Genomic DNA, 21,850 nt, shown 5'->3' on the forward strand with positions numbered 1-21,850 from the left:
GACAAAATATCTCAAACCTAAATTTTAATAGTGTATTGGGTGATTTTAGTTGATCTGAACATTTTTTTATTGACTGTCATATGGTATTGTTTACCATATTTAATATTGTTTATAGGCCTATATAATTTTAAGAAACGTTTGCTGCATAAATTTGTCATATTGCACTAAACATTTTAAAACCAAGATTACTAATATAGTATGTGAACATTAAAGAAATTTCTTGATAGACAACTCAGGTGAGCTTGCAAAACATGAGACAATCCTACCATGTCAGGTGGACGAAACTAGATAAAAGGGAATGAACTAACAATAAAGACACACCTTCGTATCAAGGTGGCAGCCCGCTTTGATGGCTGAGACATGCCTTAAGGGAAAGACATCCGCCCTCCATTGACAATACAACTAGCATCTCAAGTCAATAGTAATGCGTCGGTCACACCTTAGTGATCAGGTGACAGCGGTCATCGCGGAGCTAAGTTTGCCGGAGTGTGCATGCAAACAAACAATTATCAGTTGTGATTACTCAGCTAAGGCCTCTTTCGTTACCTCGCAGAAAGGGTATAGGACATTAGTTTCTGATGATTTTTGTTTATAAAAGCCATAAGTGGAGCAGCAGGCAAAGAGATTTGGAAATGTGAAGTTAGAACATGTCGAGCAAGAGTTCACACAATATATGATCACATAGTATTAGAGAGGTGTGATCATAACAATGTACCTCCCGGTCTAGAAACGTAAGCGTTTCGTTTGTGTTGATGATACAATAAAAACAATAGTTTTACTTTACGAACCTAAAGACCCATTCACGTTTTTAAAAAAATATTTCGTGTGTTTTGAACATTAATGTTGTATAGCGACCGTTACTTTATTTGTTTTTTACATTATCATTTATTATACCTTTCATGAGTAAGTTTGTTTTAATTTTAACTTTTTCAAATTAAATGCTATTAGAAAGATTAAGTTAAATTGTTTAAAACGTCTTTTGATGCTTTGTTAAGTTTAACACATTTACTTTATTCACAATTATTATGTGTAAAAAAGTGAACAAAACCATATTGACAGTCAATAAAAAAAAAGTTCAAGTCAACAAAAATCTTCGTACACACTATTAAAAATTCGATGTGGGATATTTTGTCTGAGATATTTTGTCTGAGATCAATTGTCCGTGGTATCATTTGTCCTGATATATTTTGTCCTGGTATCTTTTGTCCGTGAGATCATTTGTCCTTGAGATCATTTGTCTTGAGATCATTTGTCCTGAGATCATTTGTCCGTGAGATGTTTTGTCTGAGATATTTTGTCTGAGATCATTTGTCCTGAGATCATTTGTCATGGAACCGCTGACTGAGATCTCCCCAGGGTGATCGGTCACGGTTGAAATGTTTAGAACTTGAAAACTTGTTTTCTACACTGGCTGATGATCCCTGAGGGGGATCAATGAGTTCGTATCATGAAACACTAAGCAGGTGAAGTAGAGTACACCATCAACACAGACAGACCAAACTAAGCAGGTGAAGTAGAGCACAAAATCAGCACAGACAGACCAAACTAAGCAGGTGAAGTAGAGTAAACCATCAGCCCAGACAGGCCAAACCAAGCAGGTGAAGTAGAGTACACCATCAGCCCAGACAGGCCAAACCAAGCAGGTGAAGTAGAGTACACCATCAGCACAGACAGACAAAACTTAGCAGGTGAAGTAGAGTAAACCATCAACACAGACAGACCAAACTTAGCAGGTGAAGTAGAGTACACCATCAGCCCAGACAGGCCCAACTAAGCAGGTGAAGTAGAGTACACCATCAGCAGAAAAGACCACCCCCCACCCCTTGTTCTTATCCAGTCTTGTGTACAGCAGCTTGAAGTTGACCTTCACCACCTGTAGAGGACACCGTGGGCAGCAGAGAACAATTCTACTCACGGTATCTGCATAGGAGAACTGGGTTATCTACCATACGAAGTTCATTATTGCACCACGTAACTTGGTTATCTCCCATAAATATGGTTCACCGTGAAATAAAACTTGCAATATCTGCACTATGTAAAATGGGTATTAGGTTCCCACCCCCGCTTACTTGGTTCAGTACTTCACTGTAGAACCAGACTACCAATATCTGCACAATGTAAACTGGGTACTAGGATACCCCCCCCCCATAGGTTACATGGCTCATGAGTTCACTGTAGAACAAAACTACCAATATCTGCACTAGGGGAACTGGGTTACCTCCCATAGAGGTTCCCAATTTTACGTAGTTAGCCTTCTTGCTAGGGTTTTAAATAATTGTTTCCCCCTTAAGCTGCTCTAACAGTCAGGTGGTTTGACGTGACATAAGGAGTTATCCCACTTGGTATGTGACCTTGGTTGTCTCCTCTTCTAGCCCAGAGCTCGTGGCATCGTGGGTAATATATGAAATGGGAGACAATACACGATAGGGGAGATAATATATAATGGGGGAAACACAATATAAAAGGGAAGACAATACATGATAGGGGAGACAAAATACGAAACTGGAGACAAAATATGAAAGTGTAGACAATACAAAATAAGGGAAATAATACATAATAGGGAGGTGGGGGGGGAGACAATGAATGGTAGGAGAGAAAAAGCATAATAGGGGAGATAATAAATGATAGGGGATGTAAAATATGAAAGGTTGAGGACACAGGTATTTAAAGGATGAGGAAGGTCTCAAAGGGCAAGACAAGTGTGAACGATGCACGAAAAAGAATATTCATGTCATTACACAAGCACGTTTTTAAACACATACAATTTTATTTCTCGGCATCTTTTTAGGGGTTTGCACTACGTCACACCAAGAAAGTAAAATAATTTTTTTCGTAACTTCAGAATAGTGTCCGGCATTGTATCGCTTCACGTAGACAGGGAATCCCCGCAAATATAGAACGCCCATATTCTTAAGGCTTGTCAAAGTCCTCGACATTTTGAATTCCCTGGTTTACCTTACATTGGTCACTGTCGATAATTTCAATTTTGGATACTTCTAGAACACACGCACAAATGCATAATTTTTCTGAAATTTAAACTGTAGGATATATTTTCTAACAAAAAAGTCAATTCATACAATTAAAAAAAATGAAATTAATGAGCGTGCCTGAGTTTACTTACAAATTAACGATAAAGGGGTGCGACACGGAGGATAGAATTGCCTTCTCTGATTTGATGTGCTGCTCCTGCTTGAGTTTGATGACCTGTGTGATGGCCATGACCTTCAGGGCACAGTACTCACGTGACTCCTTGTGCCTGGTCAAGACGACCCGGCCAAAGGTGCCGGTTCCTGCAGAGACAGGGGAACAATTAGTTTAATTAATTAGATTAATTAATTAGTTTGATATCCATTATTGGCACTTGTCTAAAGGCGTATTTCAGTAATCACGTAATTACTAACTTCTATTTTAAAGCTTGAGTTGATAAATCTAGTCTAAATAAAGAAATTACGTACAGAGTGGCTTAGGTTTAGCAGTAACGTGTGTAAGTCTTAATGGTTGAACAGACCCGTATCATGGGACTACATAAACCCCGTATTGTAACATGTTACTGAGTTTGTAGATTTGCAGATGTGAAAAATTATCAGAAAATATCCACAAAACAGATAGCATCATAGACATGATGGGAATGTATGCACCGATAAAAAAAACCAACATGTTAGGAGTTCGATAATGAAAGTCTCATCAAGGGACTGATTGACTCATTAGTTATTTCTAAATTAAGTCAACGTTGGACATCCCGTGGTCATATTTAAACTCATTTAATAAAATAGCATCAATTTAGTTATTATTTCAGAAATAATGCTTTTATTAAAATAGGACTTTTTAAATATCAAGATAGCAGCTATACTAAAGTTCGCCATTAAAACAATATAAACTCACTACTATAGAAAAATAAAGTTACACCTTTAAATCTGGCGGTCATTGGGTAGGTGAAGTAGAGTTCACCTGATCCCATGACCACGAAATATGAAGGGATAGTTTGGTCAGTGCTATGCACAGTCGCTTTTACTGTCCACAACTTGAGTCAGGTACTCATCAGAGATGGGTTGACTCAGGAAGTAGTCTGGGATCCAAACTCAAGACTTTAGTGTCAGCAGTCGTGCGCTATACCACCCGACCACTCAGTACCATAAACTCGTGATCAAGGACCAGTTGAATGAAATACTGTCCACAATATTGGAGTATATTTTAAGCTGCAGCATTTACGTTGCCCCAGCAACACATTCCTGCAAGATTTCTGGCACCGACCTATCCGTCTGTGCCACGATACACATGTTTCTGGTTTGGTCTAGATCCTGCCATCCTTAAGAAACAGGTGGGGTGTGTGCGGATAGGGGGACTAGATCTACAGGCTTACGTCCGTGGACTGATTAGCGGCTAAATGTCATCTCAGGTTGGTATAAGGGCTGATGGTAAGAAAATCTCTTGGAAATAATATATTGGTGGTTTAAATTTAATCCTAAGGTGCATAAGGGATATATTAGACTATTTATTTTATACAATATCAAATTTCTAAAAGTCTTAACAGATAGACTATGTTTTGTATAAAAAGAAGGTAATAGAAAGTTACAAGTAGGTACAGTAAGACACGAAATGAACGGCTACTAAAACGACCGGCTGGGGTTATTTTCACAGAGTGTAGACAACTTGAAAGCTTACAAGATAGAGACACGTTTACTTCATTTGATACAGTTTGGTGGATGATGTACGCCTGCCTATTTGGGACGATCCGTGCTTATTGCGGTCAAATTCACAGTTAAACGCACACTGTTCAACTCACAGTTAAACTCACACTGTTAAACTCACGCAGTTAAACTCACGTCGTTAAAGTGACACACATTAGTATTAATATTCAAACTCACACGTAGCCACGCTTATACCAAATGACACAAAAAACCCACAGACACATCCACTGACAAACTAGCACATACATTTACACGCAAACTTGTTCTTTCTCTCACACATAGACACATACACACACACACGTACTCCATTTCGCCCCGCCAACGAAACTGCATGAATATACAAAGCGTGCAAAAACAAACAAAAAAACGAAATCAATCTTCCAAAACTATTATGCAAGTCAGTTTACATAACAGTTTTTATCAATAACAAGTGCAAGTCGGTCATACATACCCATCCTCCCCCTATCGTATTATGTCTTCCCCCCCCCCCCCTCCCCGCTCCATCAACAAATACACTCCTTATAAACAAAATGATAATTTGTAAATTTGATTTGATTTGGTTAGCCTTGCCAAGTGATTAACATCTAATTATCACCTGCCGCGCGTGCAGCCATGTTGTGTTGGTGTGTGAGTACTTGTGTGTGCGCGTCAATGTGTGTGTGCTTGTCTACATTAGCGTGTGTGTGTGTGTGTGTATCTAGGTGACCCAGTTCTGCAGTACTATTTCAGCATCAGAAAATATTTGTTTTGATATTTGCTGATATGACCAGTCTCAACGACTTGAAATAGCTCTGGAAAACAGAGCATTAAAAACATTTGGGCGGGGTTTCTATGGTGAAATGTCGACACAGCCAACAAAAGATTTCTCTGGTATCGCTATCAAACTGATGTGTTGATGACGTCATTTATACGTGACGTCACAATCACATGCAACAAGCGGGGTCGGACTTTAGAAAATCACAGACAGCAAACGTTGCTCCTGTCTTTACAATAAATGTTTCCTGTACATTTTTCTCGCATCTGAAAATCGAAAGATCATGAACGCCAGTGTAAATAACTTACATTTCAATTTACGACGCTTTTCATGATGCCTTTGATTTCGGTAAAAATCACATTTTGAAGTAAACAAAACCAGCGAATAACGTGAGGTGTGTACAATATGATATCATTGCGTGTAGCATAACGTGAGGTGTGTATAATATATCATTGTATGTAGAATAAAGTGAGGTGTGTACAATATGATATCATTGCGTGTAGCATAACATGAGGTGTGTATAATATATCATTGTATGTAGAATAAAGTGAGGTGTGTACAATATGATATCATTGCGTGTAGCATAACGTGAGGTGTGTATAATATATCATTGTATGTAGAATAAAGTGAGGTGTGTACAATATGATATCATTGCGTGTAGCATAACGTGAGGTGTGTATAATATATCATTGTATGTAGAATAAAGTGAGGTGTGTACAATATGATATCATTGCGTGTAGCATAACGTGAGGTGTGTATAATATATCATTGTATGTAGAATAAAGTGAGGTGTGTACAATATGATATCATTGCGTGTAGCATAACGTGAGGTGTGTATAATATATCATTGTATGTAGAATAAAGTGAGGTGTGTACAATATGATATCATTGTGTGTAGCATAACGTGAGGTATGTATAATATATCATTGTATGTAGAATAAAGTGAGGTGTGTACAATATGTTATCAGTGTGTGTAGAATAAAGTGAGGTGTGTATAATATATCATTGTATGTAGAATAAAGTGAGGTGTGTACAATATGATATCATTGTGTGTAGCATAACGTGAGGTATGTATAATATATCATTGTATGTAGAATAAAGTGAGGTGTGTACAATATGTTATCAGTGTGTGTAGAATAAAGTGAGGTGTGTACAATATGATATCGTTGTGTGTAGCATAACGTGAGGTGTGTACAATATATCATTGTATGTAGAATAAAGTGAAGTGTGTACAATATGTTATCATAGTGTGTAGTTTCATTTTAGTTAAGAGCTTATTCCTTCAGATCGATTGATCGATACCAATGTGTTTTATTGATTTAAACGATTTGTTGTATAGCTGAAGTGTGTAGAGGTAGCTCAGGTTTTAGCTCATTAGGATGTGCGAGGGTCTGAAGGTAAAGTAGAGTGATGGATAAAACTTTTTTTGTAACTAATAGGGTTGTACCAAGGACGTATTTTGTTTTGTTTTTTTGTTTCATGAATCCTAATCCAAGATTGTAATACTTTTGTTTCAAATACGTTAACGAATTTTTTAGAAATAAATATGTAATCGTCCAATATAAGCTAAAATTCGATTGTTTTACAAGAAAATTAAATGTCATCTGTTTTTTTTAAAGCAGGGTAACAAAATTGCAATTAGTATGTGTACATAACGTAACCATGGACGTTGTCAACATCTAACTGCGAACATAGCCACAACCCAGTCTGTCGTAGTACGAGGTACGGCTAATCCAATAAATTAAGCACGTTAACTTTTTGTCTTTACTAATTATTTTAGTTCCAGAGTTTCTGGAATAATCATTCTTTCTTGCTTACATTTTCAATAAAAAAAATATATTATAATGAGTATTTAATTAGTTGTAACCTTAATTAGATTATGCACTGAGCACCCATTACTAGCATCCTCACCCACACTAAACATACAGAAGCAAACCTCTACCCCCTCCTCCCCTTCCCCCCCCCCCCACTGTGTCTAAGGTTAAAGGCCACAATTCCAGACAGCTTTGGCGTCCCAGAGTTTCGCAACCTGCGTTCATTGATTAGCGATGCGTTTCGGTGCGTGCCGGTGCAAGTGTAAAAAGTTAACCGGTCTGCCGTAGCGCGGTGCAGTTGATTGAGGAAGCAGATCTCTGACAGGTACGCTGTGTTTTTGGATAGGGCGTGGCTACGGTGAACGCCCTCACTAGCATGACTTATATCTGACTTAAAATCGATGTTGATTGATTTTTTTTCTATTTTTAAAAATGTTTCAACTACGCGGACTTCTGAGGTTAGAATAATTGAACGCACACCACATTGGCAAGCGTCCATGTTTAAGTAAATGTGTGTTATAATATATGGCCTGGTTAACTCTTTGTACAGCGTAAAAGGATGGCGTGGTGTAGCGATAGAACGAGGTGACCTTAGAAGATCAGTACCAAGGGTTCAGACCTAAGTCTTCAGCCGACCAGGCTCCCCCTCCACCCCCTCTTTCAGCTCATATCCATGCGCTTGTGGGACAACCGGCTGCAATTTGAACACGAGACATGCATTCTGCTACCGTATACCTCGGTAAAGAGCACTGACGGAGTCGGTTAGACCTGTACTTAACATAGACAGACCGTCAAAAGGCTGTAGTGATTGAGGTATGGAACGCTCAAAATAAAACACCTACATATGTAGAAATTATATTTCTTGCAAAATGACATCGGTTTCGCTAGAATTATTTTTTCAGTAAATGTCACATGGGCCCGTTGGCCTTATATCACCTGTAGGATGACACACGAATGTCATCAGCATTATAACACCTGTAAAATGACATATAGATGTCATCAGCGTTATAACATCTGTAAAATGACGTGGATGACACACGGATGTCATCAGCATTATAACACCTGTAAAATGACATATAGATGTCATCAGCATTATAACACCTGTAAAATGACATGTGTGTTGTGTTACCTCACAGAACTGCGTATGATCCTGCCCTTAGAAATCATAAAGGTTAAAATATGGCGTCATTACACCTGCCCGAATTTCTGTCATAGGTTGCAGGGCGAGGTACGTACCTCAGGCAGTCTCAGTACAGTGAGGTACGTACCTCAGGCAGTCTCAGTTCAGTGAGGTACGTACCTCAGGCAGTCTCAGTTCGGTGAGGTACGTACCTCAGGCAGTCTCAGTACAGTGAGGTACGTACCTCAGGCAGTCTCAGTACAGTGAGGTACGTACCTCAGGCAGTCTCAGTTCAGTGAGGTAAGTACCTCAGGCAGTCTCAGTTCGGTGAGGTACGTACCTCAGGCAGTCTCAGTTCAGTGAGGTAAGTACCTCAGGCAGTCTCAGTTCGGTGAGGTACGTACCTCAGGCAGTCTCAGTTCGGTGAGGTACGTACCTCAGGCAATCTCAGTTCGGTGAGGTACGTACCTCAGGCTGTCTCAGCTCGGTGAGGTACATACCTCAGGCAGTCTCAGTTCGGTGAGGTAGGTACCTCTGACTTGACTACTTGTTATCTTAGTACGATGAGGTATATTCCTCTGACTTGACTACTTGTTATCTTAGTACGATGAGGTATATTCCTCTGACTTGACTACTTGCAATTTCAGCGCGGTGAGATCTTGCTTACATATAATTGCACATAAGAACTTACCTTTCTATACTTAAATACTTTTTGACAAAGTTTAAATCTTTCTTTAAAGAAAAAAAAAAGTTTAGTTTTTAGCACTAATCAATGACTTCCACGTACGCTCCACAAAATCAACTTTATGGTTTAAAAGAACATGTTAAAAATATACTACTTTACAAAGAATATAAATCAAAGTAAGCAACTTGCCGGGTGTGGGGGAGGGGAGGCTTTAAAATAGAAATAAAATATGCATGTAGGTGCAATAAATGCACCGCTTCAAGACTAGACAGGTATATCAACATGCACAGGTCGATAACCGAGGTAAACCAATATATAACGTGTTTTTCCTAATCCAGCACTCATTACTCAAACCTAAGAACGAGAGTTTTTAAGTATTTTAAAACCCCATCTTTAGGTTGGCACTAAAATTTTGCAGTTTTTTTTTTAAATTACATTTCAAAAATAATTTTTTTTTAAAGTTTTAATTAGAAGCAAATTGAAAAAGTTGGGAATTGACATCTAGAAGACATCTGTTCATATAATTGTCGTGAGTAAATTCCAAACAGCAATGGCTGTTTAAGAATATGACGAATTCTGCACCTTACTTCAATTAATTTTTTATTAGATAATTTTATGCAGTTTTTTCAGGCGCAGGATGTTTTAAGCGTAACGAAAACACTATCCATAACTATAACAGTAACCATAACACTAACCATATCACTAACCATAACACTAACAGAAGTACTAGTGCTAATTGTTACATCCTAAGCGCTTCATCCACCCATACGCTGGAATACTGTGGCATAAGCATTTCTTGTCTTTTACTGCATGAAACGGCGCGTGATAAACAACAGGTGTATCGAAGCCTTTCGGAACAGAAGTAAAGGTCGTATCGGGATTTTTCAGCCGATTAGTTTAGGTTAAGGATTAGGGACTTTACCAGTGTTAGGATCAAAGTTGGGATTACTACTGATGTTAGGCTTAGGACTGGACGGTGTTAATGTCCAGAGTAAGGGTTGGGTTAGCGAAGCTGCTAAACCTTTTTTTAACACCGACATATTGCAAAATCAAGGCTTTTCAAAAGGTCGCCCAATCACTCGCCTATGAGGTAAAACTAAACACTGACAACCGTCGTATCCTAAGCAAGGTAGCCTACAGTACAAGTCCATGGACCACGTGACAGAGGAAGAACTGGGCTTGTACAGGTTCCAGAATGACAAGCCCCTGCAGGTGAGCAGATCCAGGTGACCCACTCACCTGGATGAGCCGCCATCTTGATCCGTTTATTTTACCTGCACTTGGTTTATTTCTTTCTTTGATATACGTGAGTTACGGGCCTTTGATTTTAACACCCATGTAAGTGTGTTGCACAACTTGTTCGGCTGTTACATCAATTGTTACAACACTTTATTTACCTGTTACATAAAGTGTTACATAACTTAGTTGTCCGTTACGTAAAGTGCTACACACCTAAATTGGCTGTTACATAGAGTGTTATACAACTAAGTTGGTCGTTACGTTAAGTGCTACACACCTTATAGGCTGTTACATAGAGTGTTACACAACTAAGTTGGTCGTTACGTTAAGAATCTTGTTACAGATTGCTTAAACATTCACGATAAAAACACTTCGTGACAACAAACACCAAATGCTCAACATGAACATCCAACAATCCACGCTTTAAAGCTCAACATGAACATCCAACGATCGCACTAAGGCTCTAGACATGATGTCCTTTGACGTCTGACATAAACATGTATTGTGAAGTACCAGTGAAAAAGATGCAGCAAATATTTAGCTCATGTTGTCGCTTCCTACACAAGCACAAGATTCTCGAAATACATTTTTAATTTATATCATAAAGACATGCCAATTAGTATAACTAAGTAGCCTAATTAGACTTTGGCAGTCTACCTCTAGTTAAGGTCTGACATTAGTTAAAGGAAAATTTGTCTTAGTATTAAAAAAAAGTAAGACACGACACTGTAATATTTAAATTAAAAGAGGAAATATTTTACGAAATAAAAATTAAATATTTTTTGTCGTTGGTGTTTCAAGAAAGTCAAAATAGAACATCGGCGTTACATTGGAATCTCAATAGTGAGAGAAATTAAGCGTTATAGTACATCGAGAGTGCTACAATAATTCGCCTTTATACTAGATCTATGCCAAGTTAAAAAAATTGATACTAATGTTGATACTAAACTATGAGATATTAGACATACAAGCCTTAATTAAGCACTTTCATAAATATTTCCAATGCAAAATGTTCACCGGCTTTAGCATGATCAGATTAAAGATCATTTAACATTACACCTTCAATCAATGCATACCGATGCTCCTCCTTTTGTACAGTACTGGGAGAACTGAAACGATACCATCTTATGGGGAGCAGTTATTACGGTAAAAACTGGAGCCAAATATTTATTAAACTCCGGAGCTAGAGTGGTGGGTGTGTGCCAGGAGTTAAACATGAACAAATGGGGACGGGGGGGGGGAGCGATGAGGTACTGAGGCAGGGGGAACGTGCCACTTCAGAACTCCCGATATAATAGAATACAGATATGGAACATAGCTGGGTATTGTGTGGAAACGGCTGGAGGGGACGGCATTGTTTCCAGGCTCCAGGCGAACCATCTGATACGTCAGGCTCTCATCTAAATATAGCACTGGGAGGGGATATCAAACGGCGGATCGCAAAACAGCCAGATTGTTCTAAAAATCAATATTTTTTTCATTATACGATGTTTTTCAGAAACAAAAACATAAACAAAACGCCACTTTAAATGTGCTTTTAAGATTTTCCATGACAAGTAGTTTGAAAAAAGGTTAGAAAAAATGTGAGGTCACATTTAACCACCTCTATCACCACGTTGGCTGCCATTTTAATAGCCCCTTACACCACATACACCATGGCCGCCATATTTAATCACATATAACACCACCATGGCCACCATATTTAACCATCTCTAACACCACCATGGCCGCCATATTTAACCACCTCTAACACCACCATGGCCGCCATATTTAACCACCTCTAACACCAATACACCTGAGTATTACAACGACCTCCATGTCCGACGGTAATCAGATCAGAGGCGGCCCTCCAACCCTAGACGGATCCTCTTGAGGTAAGTGTGGGTGGAGCGCTCCTTCCGGTTGTTTAGTTTTAGCGTTAAAGATGTAGACGGCGTCTTAGTTCTTCATTGTTTGTAATTGTAATGCGACTCGGGTTTAAGTGAGCGATAAAATAACTCGTTATGTGGTTTTTTAATCGTTTTTGCAACAGCTAAATATAGCGGCATTATTCAGTCCAGGAAAATTCTCATCTTTGTTTTTGGTCATCAATGATGAACAAATGTTGTTCTGGTGTTAAAAAAATATACATCAAAAGTAAACTGTACATTAAAACCTTTTTTTTTCTATTTTGTTCAGTATGCATTAAAAAAAAGCACCCAATGAAAACTTTAGTTTGTTCAGTGTCAGTCGCTATAATTAAATACATGACACGTTCGCGGAATTTGTATGTGGAATAACGATTTTCGAGTGAGTATATTTTATTATTAGAATAAGAATATAGCTATAGTTTATTCACTGCTAAGATTAAAACAATACCGACGGTCCATGGGGGCTAGTAAAGTAGAGTTCATCTGTTTCAATGAACTCGGATTATGAAAAAATATTGTAGTCAGCCCCGAATTTGCTTTCCTTCACTTTCTCAGGGACGTTCTGCTGACTACTACATAGATTTGAACCAGAGACTTTCGAGTTAGCAGTATAGCGCCCTACCGCTAGGTCACGCCGTTTCGCAATACTGCAAAGGTTAAGTCATTTTAATTTTTTTCTTTTCTAGCATACGTGTCAAATTGTGAATAATATTCGTAACACTTGTTCAAAATACGTTGCCCACGTTACGATTACCTACGTAACATATTACAAAAATAACTGTTTAGCATCTTGCCCTTAATGCCTACACGTAATATGTTGCCCCTAAAGCATATATCTTTGGTACTCAACACTCAACATTTATAACTCATGAAGGTTAATGAAAACAAATATCTCATTAACCCACTTATTAGCTAATTCCCGCTGCATACACGTATATTCCTAGATATCTCCTCACCTTTTGGGAGCGCCTTCGTATATTTTTAGAAATAATAGAATGCACCAGTTACTTTCGTGATGGGGTGAAGGACGCTCTGTATGCAGTAGGCAGAGTTTCTTCCAGGCATCTCTTCGGGGGGGGGCGAAGCACCCCCCCCCCCCCGAACGAAATGAAATTTATATAATTTATATAGAAAATATATACTTTTAACAGTGTCCGCCCCCCCCCCCCGAAGAAAGTCTACCGCCCCCCCCCCCCCCCTCCGAAGAAAGTCTACCGCCCCCCTCCCCCGAAAATTTCAAGTGCCCCCCCCCCCCCCCCGGAGAAAAAAGTCTGGAAGAAACACTGGCAGTAGGTATCAGGGCACGCTGTGAGATTGCAACCAAACGACAACGCTACAAGAACTAGTCCAGCATTCACGCTGACAGTGAGATTAGGTCAAACAGTCACACTGACAGTGAGATGTGTCAGGTCAAACAGTGACACTGACAGTGAGACCTGTCCGGCAGTGATGAAGATCAAGGTGCAAACTTTAACCTCTTGTTGAAAGAAAATAAAACTGCTTCCACTTGAAGGTCAAAATTGTGAGGCTAGTGACCTTTCTCTGGAACCGTCTTATCGGATCACGTGACCATGTGGGTGGCGCCATTAGGGTTTCTGTTTCCCATCCTGGCCGTATGGGTGGCGCCATTAAGGTATCTTTTTTCCATCTTACAGAGTAGGCAAATATTTATGTGATTTGTAATGTGCAATTTACACTACGTATCTTTTATACTATATTACAGCGATTTTTATTATTTCTGACTAAATTTTTTTCCCCCCATTTTGGATAAATATCTTTTGCTAATTCGTATTGTTCAAGTTCAACGATTAAAATAGAAAGTGCGTCAGTATTTAATTTTAGACGACGTATATCTTTAAAAACAAGTTTTAAGATTAATAAAAAAAAAAGCTTGAAATATGTGAACCATTGTTGAGGAACAAAGGCTTGATGAAGTAACTAAATCTGTTGTTGTTTGATTAAAAAAGGGAGGTTAAGCTAGAAAAACGTTTAAGAAGGGACGGAACTCTGGAAAGACGCCAAGATTTATCGCCCTTTTAATAATATTGTTTTGATAAGGTTGAAAACTTATCTTCTTCTTTTATGTTAACAAATATCTGCACAATGTAGTTTATACTTAGAGATCTAATTAAATTACATTTGGCAAAGTTGATTATAAACACAATAATAAACAGGTGTTTTGATTTCCTTTAATTATAGATATTCAATGACTTCTCACATTGTTAAAAAAAAAAAAAAAAAAAAAACACAACAACAAAGGAACGCCTGAGTGTAACATGTTTTCTGAAAAAGAAATATTACTATTGTAAACCTGTATCAGTCACCACAAGCCGATAATAAAAACTGTAATGCTGAAGCAAACAGACGCAGGGCAATATGGAGCTGTAAATTAAATGTCTGGGGCATACAAAAAATGGAAAAATAGAAAGAAAATGAACAAAATATGATTTTAGAAAACAATATTATCGGTTCTTGTTTTGAAACTTTGTAGACCAAACCTTGGTCAAGAAACAACTTTTTCTGGCCAAAACTTGAGGACAGAATAACGAAAGGGATGTCAACATCGCTAGCCTGTGTGCATACAAGAGATGTTTAGATCTGGGATGTGGCGTGGATGTATGCCACAGATCATAACGGTTAAAAAAACGCTAGAAACCTGCGACCGAGCTTTTATTTCGGACTTTGGCCATTACGCGGACTGGTCCGCCAAAATCCGCAGAAATATTTCGGACTTTGGCCGGTCGATGATAGGTAATATAGACCAATATGGTCATTGCCCGCAACATTATATATATACACACACACATATATATATATATATATATATATATATATATATATATATATATATATATATATATATATATATACAATCGGTGAGATAAAGGTTAATTAATTCAATAGAAAGATGAGTAACGCTTGTTTGTTTTTAAAAGAGCAACATGTGCTGGGTGTAATTTTATACCGTCTGCTAACTCTCTTAAAGAAAAAAAAACCAAAATTTACAACCTTGCAAGAACGTAATGTATGAGGTCGGTGTGTCTCGTCTATTTCTGATCAAATGTCGACACGAACGATAACACGGGAACAGGGGAAGTAACACGATTACCCGAAGGTAAAATAAAATTCGATGATGTGTAAAAATAAATAAATTTTAGTTTTATTTAGAGATTTATTTTAGATTTCTAGTTAAACAAAAAATAGTGTATAAAATGCTTATATTTTACACTTATTAATCATATATATATATATATATATATATATATATATATATATATATATATATATATATATATATATATATATATATATATATAATATGCCAATTCGTCAAAAATTTTCAATTTGCAAATTAAACGACATTTATTTTGAATTGCCAGTATTCTACGAAATCATTTATCGATTACACGAATTTAAGCCCTGCATTTTTTTTGTATTTATCCATTAGTTGACAATAAATAGCCTACTGGCTCTACAAAATTACAAATATTCATTTGATGATAGTCACACATCTGGAATTCCGAATGTTTCCGTTAATGTAATATTTTAAATATTGAGTCCTCATGACCGTCTTAGTGCCTAACATTGTTTCATTGGTTTTACTTTTTAAATTGTTTTATCTATCTTACATACCAACAACAATTCTTCCCATCAGATTTTATTGACAGCAAACCTTGTGTGGTCTCTCTCTGTATAACATGAAAGCTCGCTCGATTTTTATCATTTCCAAAGAGGTGATAACTCTTAAAGTGTATCGCACAAGTTACATCCCCTTGGCATAAAGTTATTTTTAGAAGTATGATTAATTTGAGCTGCGTTAGTCACCGCAACTTGATTTACTTTTCTGAATTGTGAAAAAAAATGAAAATAAATTCTCACACCTGCCACATTCTGTTCATTTGAAAAAAAAAGAACTTAAAGTGCATCTGTGAAAGACATTATTCCGAAAACGTTAGTGTTTGAATGGTAATTATATGCCCTATTATATATATATATATATATATATATATATATATATATATATATATATATATATATATATATATATATATATATATATATACGCATATACATATATATGTGTGTGTGTGTATTTAATATTTTTTTTCTGCGGGCCGCAGTTTGGAGACCCCTGCTCTAGGGTGTTCTATTGTACTACTCCAGGTTTTTACTTTTTTACTTTTTAAAAACAACATCAGTGCTCTAATCTACCGATCAAACATAAATTACTTTTGAGCTTCGAACATTGACTAACAGCTACGACACTTGCAGACAACAGTGTCCTACTGAAACAACCTGTCTCATAACATAATAGTGTAGGTACAAATGTAGGACGTCCGTGTGTGTGTGCCCTCGAGTAGTCTTCATCCAGGGATCACGAGCATGCTGGCCGCAGCTGAATGCTGCACCCACCAACTCATACATCACACACCATCCACATTTAACCACCACCACACCATCCAAATTGATCCACAATCACACACCATCCACATTTAACCAACACCACACCATCCAAATTGATCCACAATCACACACCATCCACATTTAGCCACCACCACACACCATCCACATTTAACCACCATCACACACCATCCACATTTCACCACCGTCACACACCATCCACATTTAACCACTGTTGACATAAAGACGAGCAAACAGCTTGTGCACTCATATCTCCGCTGAACAAACCGGTTGACCCCAAGGTTGTCGAACCCGACCCTCAGCCCGCACCCCCCCCCCCCCCCCCCACGCAGTAGATTTTGGCTCCTGCTGATGATATACCAGAGAAAGAAAACTCGATAACAGAACTTTTAATCTCGTCGTCCTTTGCGTCTGCTAAATAATCAATTCTGCAGGTTTGAAATAATCTTTTGATTTATGGCACCCCGCAACAGCACCCCCTGCCTCGCCCCCCCCCCCCCCCCCTTGCCCTCGTTAACGTAATGGAAGGTGTTTTCCCTGGTAATGCTGGCTTATATTGAGTTCCATTTCTCCGTCTTTCATCTCTGGTCGTCGTGTTTATTTATTATCTAAAGTACACGACAAAGGTAAATCATAACGGCGTGTGTGGGGTGGGGGAGGGAGACGATGTGGTGGGCGGGGGGGGGGGGGCGTGTGTGAACATTGGGATTGTAGAGAACGAGATTCGAATACTTTTTTGATAACTTTTCAAACATGTTGAAAACATCGATATTAAAAAAGTCATGCATCAGGAATTTTATACTAAAAAAAAACACAATCTAAAAAAGCCTTGACCCTTGACCACCCCACCCAAGCTACGCTTCTGAATAACATGCAGACGCCTGTGTATAACGTGTCGACGACAGTGACTACGACCTGCTAAGCTTAGTTTACCTTTTCTCACCACCGTACTCACGTCGTTAATCTTTAACCGCCAACCTCAAATTGACATCAAGTAAAAAAAAATTGGTTAAAAAATACAAAACCATCTGCAGAAACATCACGCTTGTCTGAGTTTAGTTTTTTTAACGCTTCTTTTTTAAAGTTTTTTTTTTGTTCGATTTGTGAGTTATATGCGTACACCATGAAAGTAGTTGAACTATTTAAAAAAAAAGGTTTAGATAAAATTAAACGCATTCAGTGTGCGTAAAAAAAGGCTTTAATGGTTGGAAAATCTAGTTCGACTTCAGAAATAGACTCGTTTTTATAGGGAGTTCTAACAATAGAAACCAACAGTATATGTGATATCTTAGGTAAATAATGCAGGGATGGGGTTGGCAGGTAAGACTACGTTTAGTGGGGTGGATTTTTGTGGCGGTTGTACGTTCATGATGGGAGGGGGGTAGGTGGAAGGGTGCTAGGGGGTCGGGACACAGAGGTGCACACAGAGGGCAGGGTATGTGTTAGAGGAGCAAGGGTGCACATAAAGGCACGGTATGTGTGAGAGGAGCAAGGGTGCACATAAAGGCACGGTATGTGTGAGAGGAGCAAGGGTGCACATAAAGGCACGGTATGTGTGATGGGAATAAGGGTGCACATAGAGGCACGGTATGTGTCAGGGAGACTGGGGTGCACATAAAGACACGGTACGTGTGATGGGAACAAGGGTGCACATAAAGGCACGGTATGTGTGATGGGAACAAGGGTGCACATAAAGGCACGGTATGTGTGAGGGGAATAAGGGTGCACATAGAGGCACGGTATGTGTCAGGGAGACTGGGGTGCACATAAAGACACGGTACGTGTGATGGGAACAAGGGTGCACATAAAGGCACGGTATGTGTGAGGGGAATAAGGGTGCACATAGAGGCACGGTATGTGTCAGGGAGACTGGGGTGCACATAAAGACACGGTACGTGTGATGGGAACAAGGGTGCACATAAAGGCACGGTATGTGTGAGGGGAACAAGGGTGCACATAGAGGCACGGTATGTGTCAGGGAGACTGGGGTGCACATAGAGGCACGGTATGTGTGAGGGAGACTAAGGTGCACATAAAGGCACGGTATGTGTGAGGGGAGCAAGGGTGCACATAGGGGGTAGGGTATGTGTGAGGGGAACAAGGGTGCACATAAAGGCACGGTATTTGTGAGGGGAGCAAGGGTGCACATAGGGGGTAGGGTATGTGTGAGGGGAACAAGGGTGCACATAAAGGCACGGTATTTGTGAGGGGAGCAAGGGTGCACATAAAGGCACGGTATGTGTGAGGGAGACTGGGGTGCACATAGGGGGTAGGGTATGTGTGTGAGGTTAAGGCGCATATGGTTACTCTTTCGAACCTGACGGTCGTAAAACAGGAGACGTAGAGTCCATCTGTTTCTGTGACCTCGGCACTTGAAAGGCTATTGTGGTCAGCCTTTACTTCACCTCGCTTTATTCAGTTATCCATTAAAACATGGTTGACTCAGGGATATTATCCAGCAGAAGGTGTGGCTATATGTGGCAAGATGTGGAGAAAATAATGATGTGGGGCTTTGGTACCAATTTGGTAGTTTATTGAGACAAGGGATGAAGGTTGGTACCAATTTGGTGGTTTATTTAGACAAGGGATGAAGGTTGGTACCAATTTGGTGGTTTATTCAGACAAGGGATGAAGGTTGGTACCAATTTGGTGAGTTATGCAGACAAGGGATGAAGGTTGGTATCAATTTGGTGGTTTATGCAGACAATTAATTCCCTTTATTATGCTTACTTCTTTGTCACTGACATCTAGGCCAGTAGACTTGCACAAGGAGATGAAACATTTCTTTGTGTCTCGCTTCTTCAAGTCATTAATTAGTGAAATATCATCCTACAACGGGGATAGATCTCAGCCCTCATTAATTAATTAACGTAAATCTCAGGTCGTTAGCCTTGATACCCCTTGATTGAGTGTGGCGAATTAATTTTTTACGGTTTTCTCAACATCAAAGGCGGCACCGAGTTGAAGTAAAAAGTCTAAAGAAGATGGTTCACACCTTTTTTTATACAACTTTTTTTGTAAGCGTAGTTTTTGTATGATGTGAAAGATTTATTAAAGGCGTCTAATCTTGGGGAGTGAAATATTGTTGCTGATCTTCGTTTTAATTACTCGCATCATCGAAATAGTCTCTGACTCACAATGATAAAAGAATTTTCAAGAAACTACAGCCTACATGTTCACGGCAAACTTACTTGCAATAAAAATAGAAGTTGTACACGTAACTAATTCAAAATAAAGTTGATATCTTGTGATTGTGCTTGATGCTGGTGTAGTTCACCGAGTACAACTAGGCCTAAAGCAAAACATAATTGTGAATGTTGTTATTATTTCAAGAGAACACAACTCATATTGTTTTAAAATTCTCTCTTTTTTTTTTTTTTTTTTTTTTTTTTGTAAAATACTGACCGTTTTACCAAAACGTTTAAGTTTTTTAAAATGCAAAAATGATGCTTCACTAAATGGTCTTTGTCTAGTACAGAAAGCGTAGATTCCAGTTTGAAGTTTACCAGTAGATACGAACTCAAATGTTTTGATCTTGTACTCATTCTCTCTCCCGCTAACCCACGCAGTGGAAGACTAGAAGGGCATTGACATTTTCACGGAAAATACAAATTAGTCTAATCTTTTTTTTCTTCTTTTAAACAAACAAACAATAAAAAAACCTCGACCGAATTTTTGTTTGAAATGTAAACAAAATCGATCGGAAGTTAATTGTCGAGGAAGCTGTGTAAAAAAATTAATGGTGATGTTTCATGTCATAAAACTGTAACAATGGCGGGGTTAGTCGGTCAGTGGGTCAATATAATTATGGTGTACAGCAGTCAGTGACTTTTGTGAACTCTAATGGAGTATTGTATCTGTGCCATTCTTGCACTATGAAAGAATAGTGTATTTGTGAGATTGTTGCCCTCTATAGAACTGCTGTATCTGTGGCAGTGTTGCATTCGGAATGAATGTTTTATCTGTAAGATTGTTGTACTTAGTAGGTATGTTGTATCTCTGACATTTCTGCACTCCGATGGAATGTTGAACTCGGGGTGAGGGGCGGGTTACCGGTGGGTGTTATTTCTGTCGTGGCAACAACCTCACGTCCTTGGGGATAGGGAGAGGTGAGACGGATAGACTTCTACCGGGAGAGATGGATAGACTTCTACCGGGAGAGATGGATAGACTTCTACCGGGAGAGATGGATAGACTTCTACCGGGAGAGGTGAGACGGATAGGCTTCTACAGGGAGAGGTAAGCAGGGAGGGGAGGCGGGGTGGAAGAGGCTATATTTCCAAATAGATATAGGTGCAGACATAAGTGGGATTCTAATAGACGTGCATGATTTCATAGATATTCATAGGTCTTTTTCGTCACGTTATCCTTTCGTCTTGTTTGCCCGTTCATGCCTAGGTGTATTTTGTCTGTTTTTGCCTCGGTAAAGTTATTAAAGTTATAATTAAACCTGGCGGTCCATTGGGACATAGAGGTCGCCTATTTTCATGATTTCGACAAATGAAGGGTTCTGTGGTAAGTACTGTGCCCACTCATTTCTAGCTCTAAAAACTATCTCAATGTGCGGATGTCTAATAGTCATTCCCACCTCATCTCGACATCCTCTTATCCACCCACCCCACCCAACCTCACCAAATTTCAGCACAGCCGTCACAAAACGAGCAGCAAGACATCTGTAAAACTACTCTCTGGCCCATATCACACAGTACATACTCTCTCGCCCATATCACACAGTACATACTCTCTCTCGCCCACATCACACAGTACATACTCTCTCGCCCATATCACACAGTACATACTCTCTTGCCCATATCACACAGTACATACTCTCTCGCCCATATCACACAGTACATACTCTCTTGCCCATATCACACAGTACATACTCTCTTGCCCATATCACACAGTACATACTCTCTTGCCCATATCACACAGTACATACTCTCTTGCCCATATCACACAGTACATACTCTCTCGCCCATATCACACAGTACATACTCTCTTGCCCATATCACACAGTACATACTCTCTCGCCCATATCACACAGTACATACTCTCTCGCCCATATCACACAGTACATACTCTCTCGCCCATATCACACAGTACATACTCTCTTGCCCATATCACACAGTACATACTCTCTTGCCCATATCACACAGTACATACTCTCTTGCCCATATCACACAGTACATACTCTCTTGCCCATATCACACAGTACATA

General features: G+C 39.0%; 1 protein-coding gene across 1 annotated transcript in view; it reads right to left on the reverse strand.

Annotated features, from left to right (window-relative positions):
• The window catches only part of LOC131952316 (cAMP-dependent protein kinase catalytic subunit PRKX-like), a 59,345-nt gene that overhangs the window by 9,938 nt on the left and 27,557 nt on the right, over window positions 1-21,850 (reverse strand). Inside the window, exon 2 of the mRNA XM_059314927.1 lies at window positions 3,122-3,290. Coding sequence (XP_059170910.1) covers window positions 3,122-3,290 — 169 coding nt within the window. The remainder of the gene's footprint in view (window positions 1-3,121; window positions 3,291-21,850) is intronic.

The sequence above is a fragment of the Physella acuta genome, unplaced genomic scaffold (genome assembly GCF_028476545.2).
Source record: "Physella acuta isolate Inbredline_101_S28 unplaced genomic scaffold, ASM2847654v3 ptg000865l, whole genome shotgun sequence".
Lineage (NCBI taxonomy): Eukaryota > Metazoa > Mollusca > Gastropoda > Physidae > Physella > Physella acuta.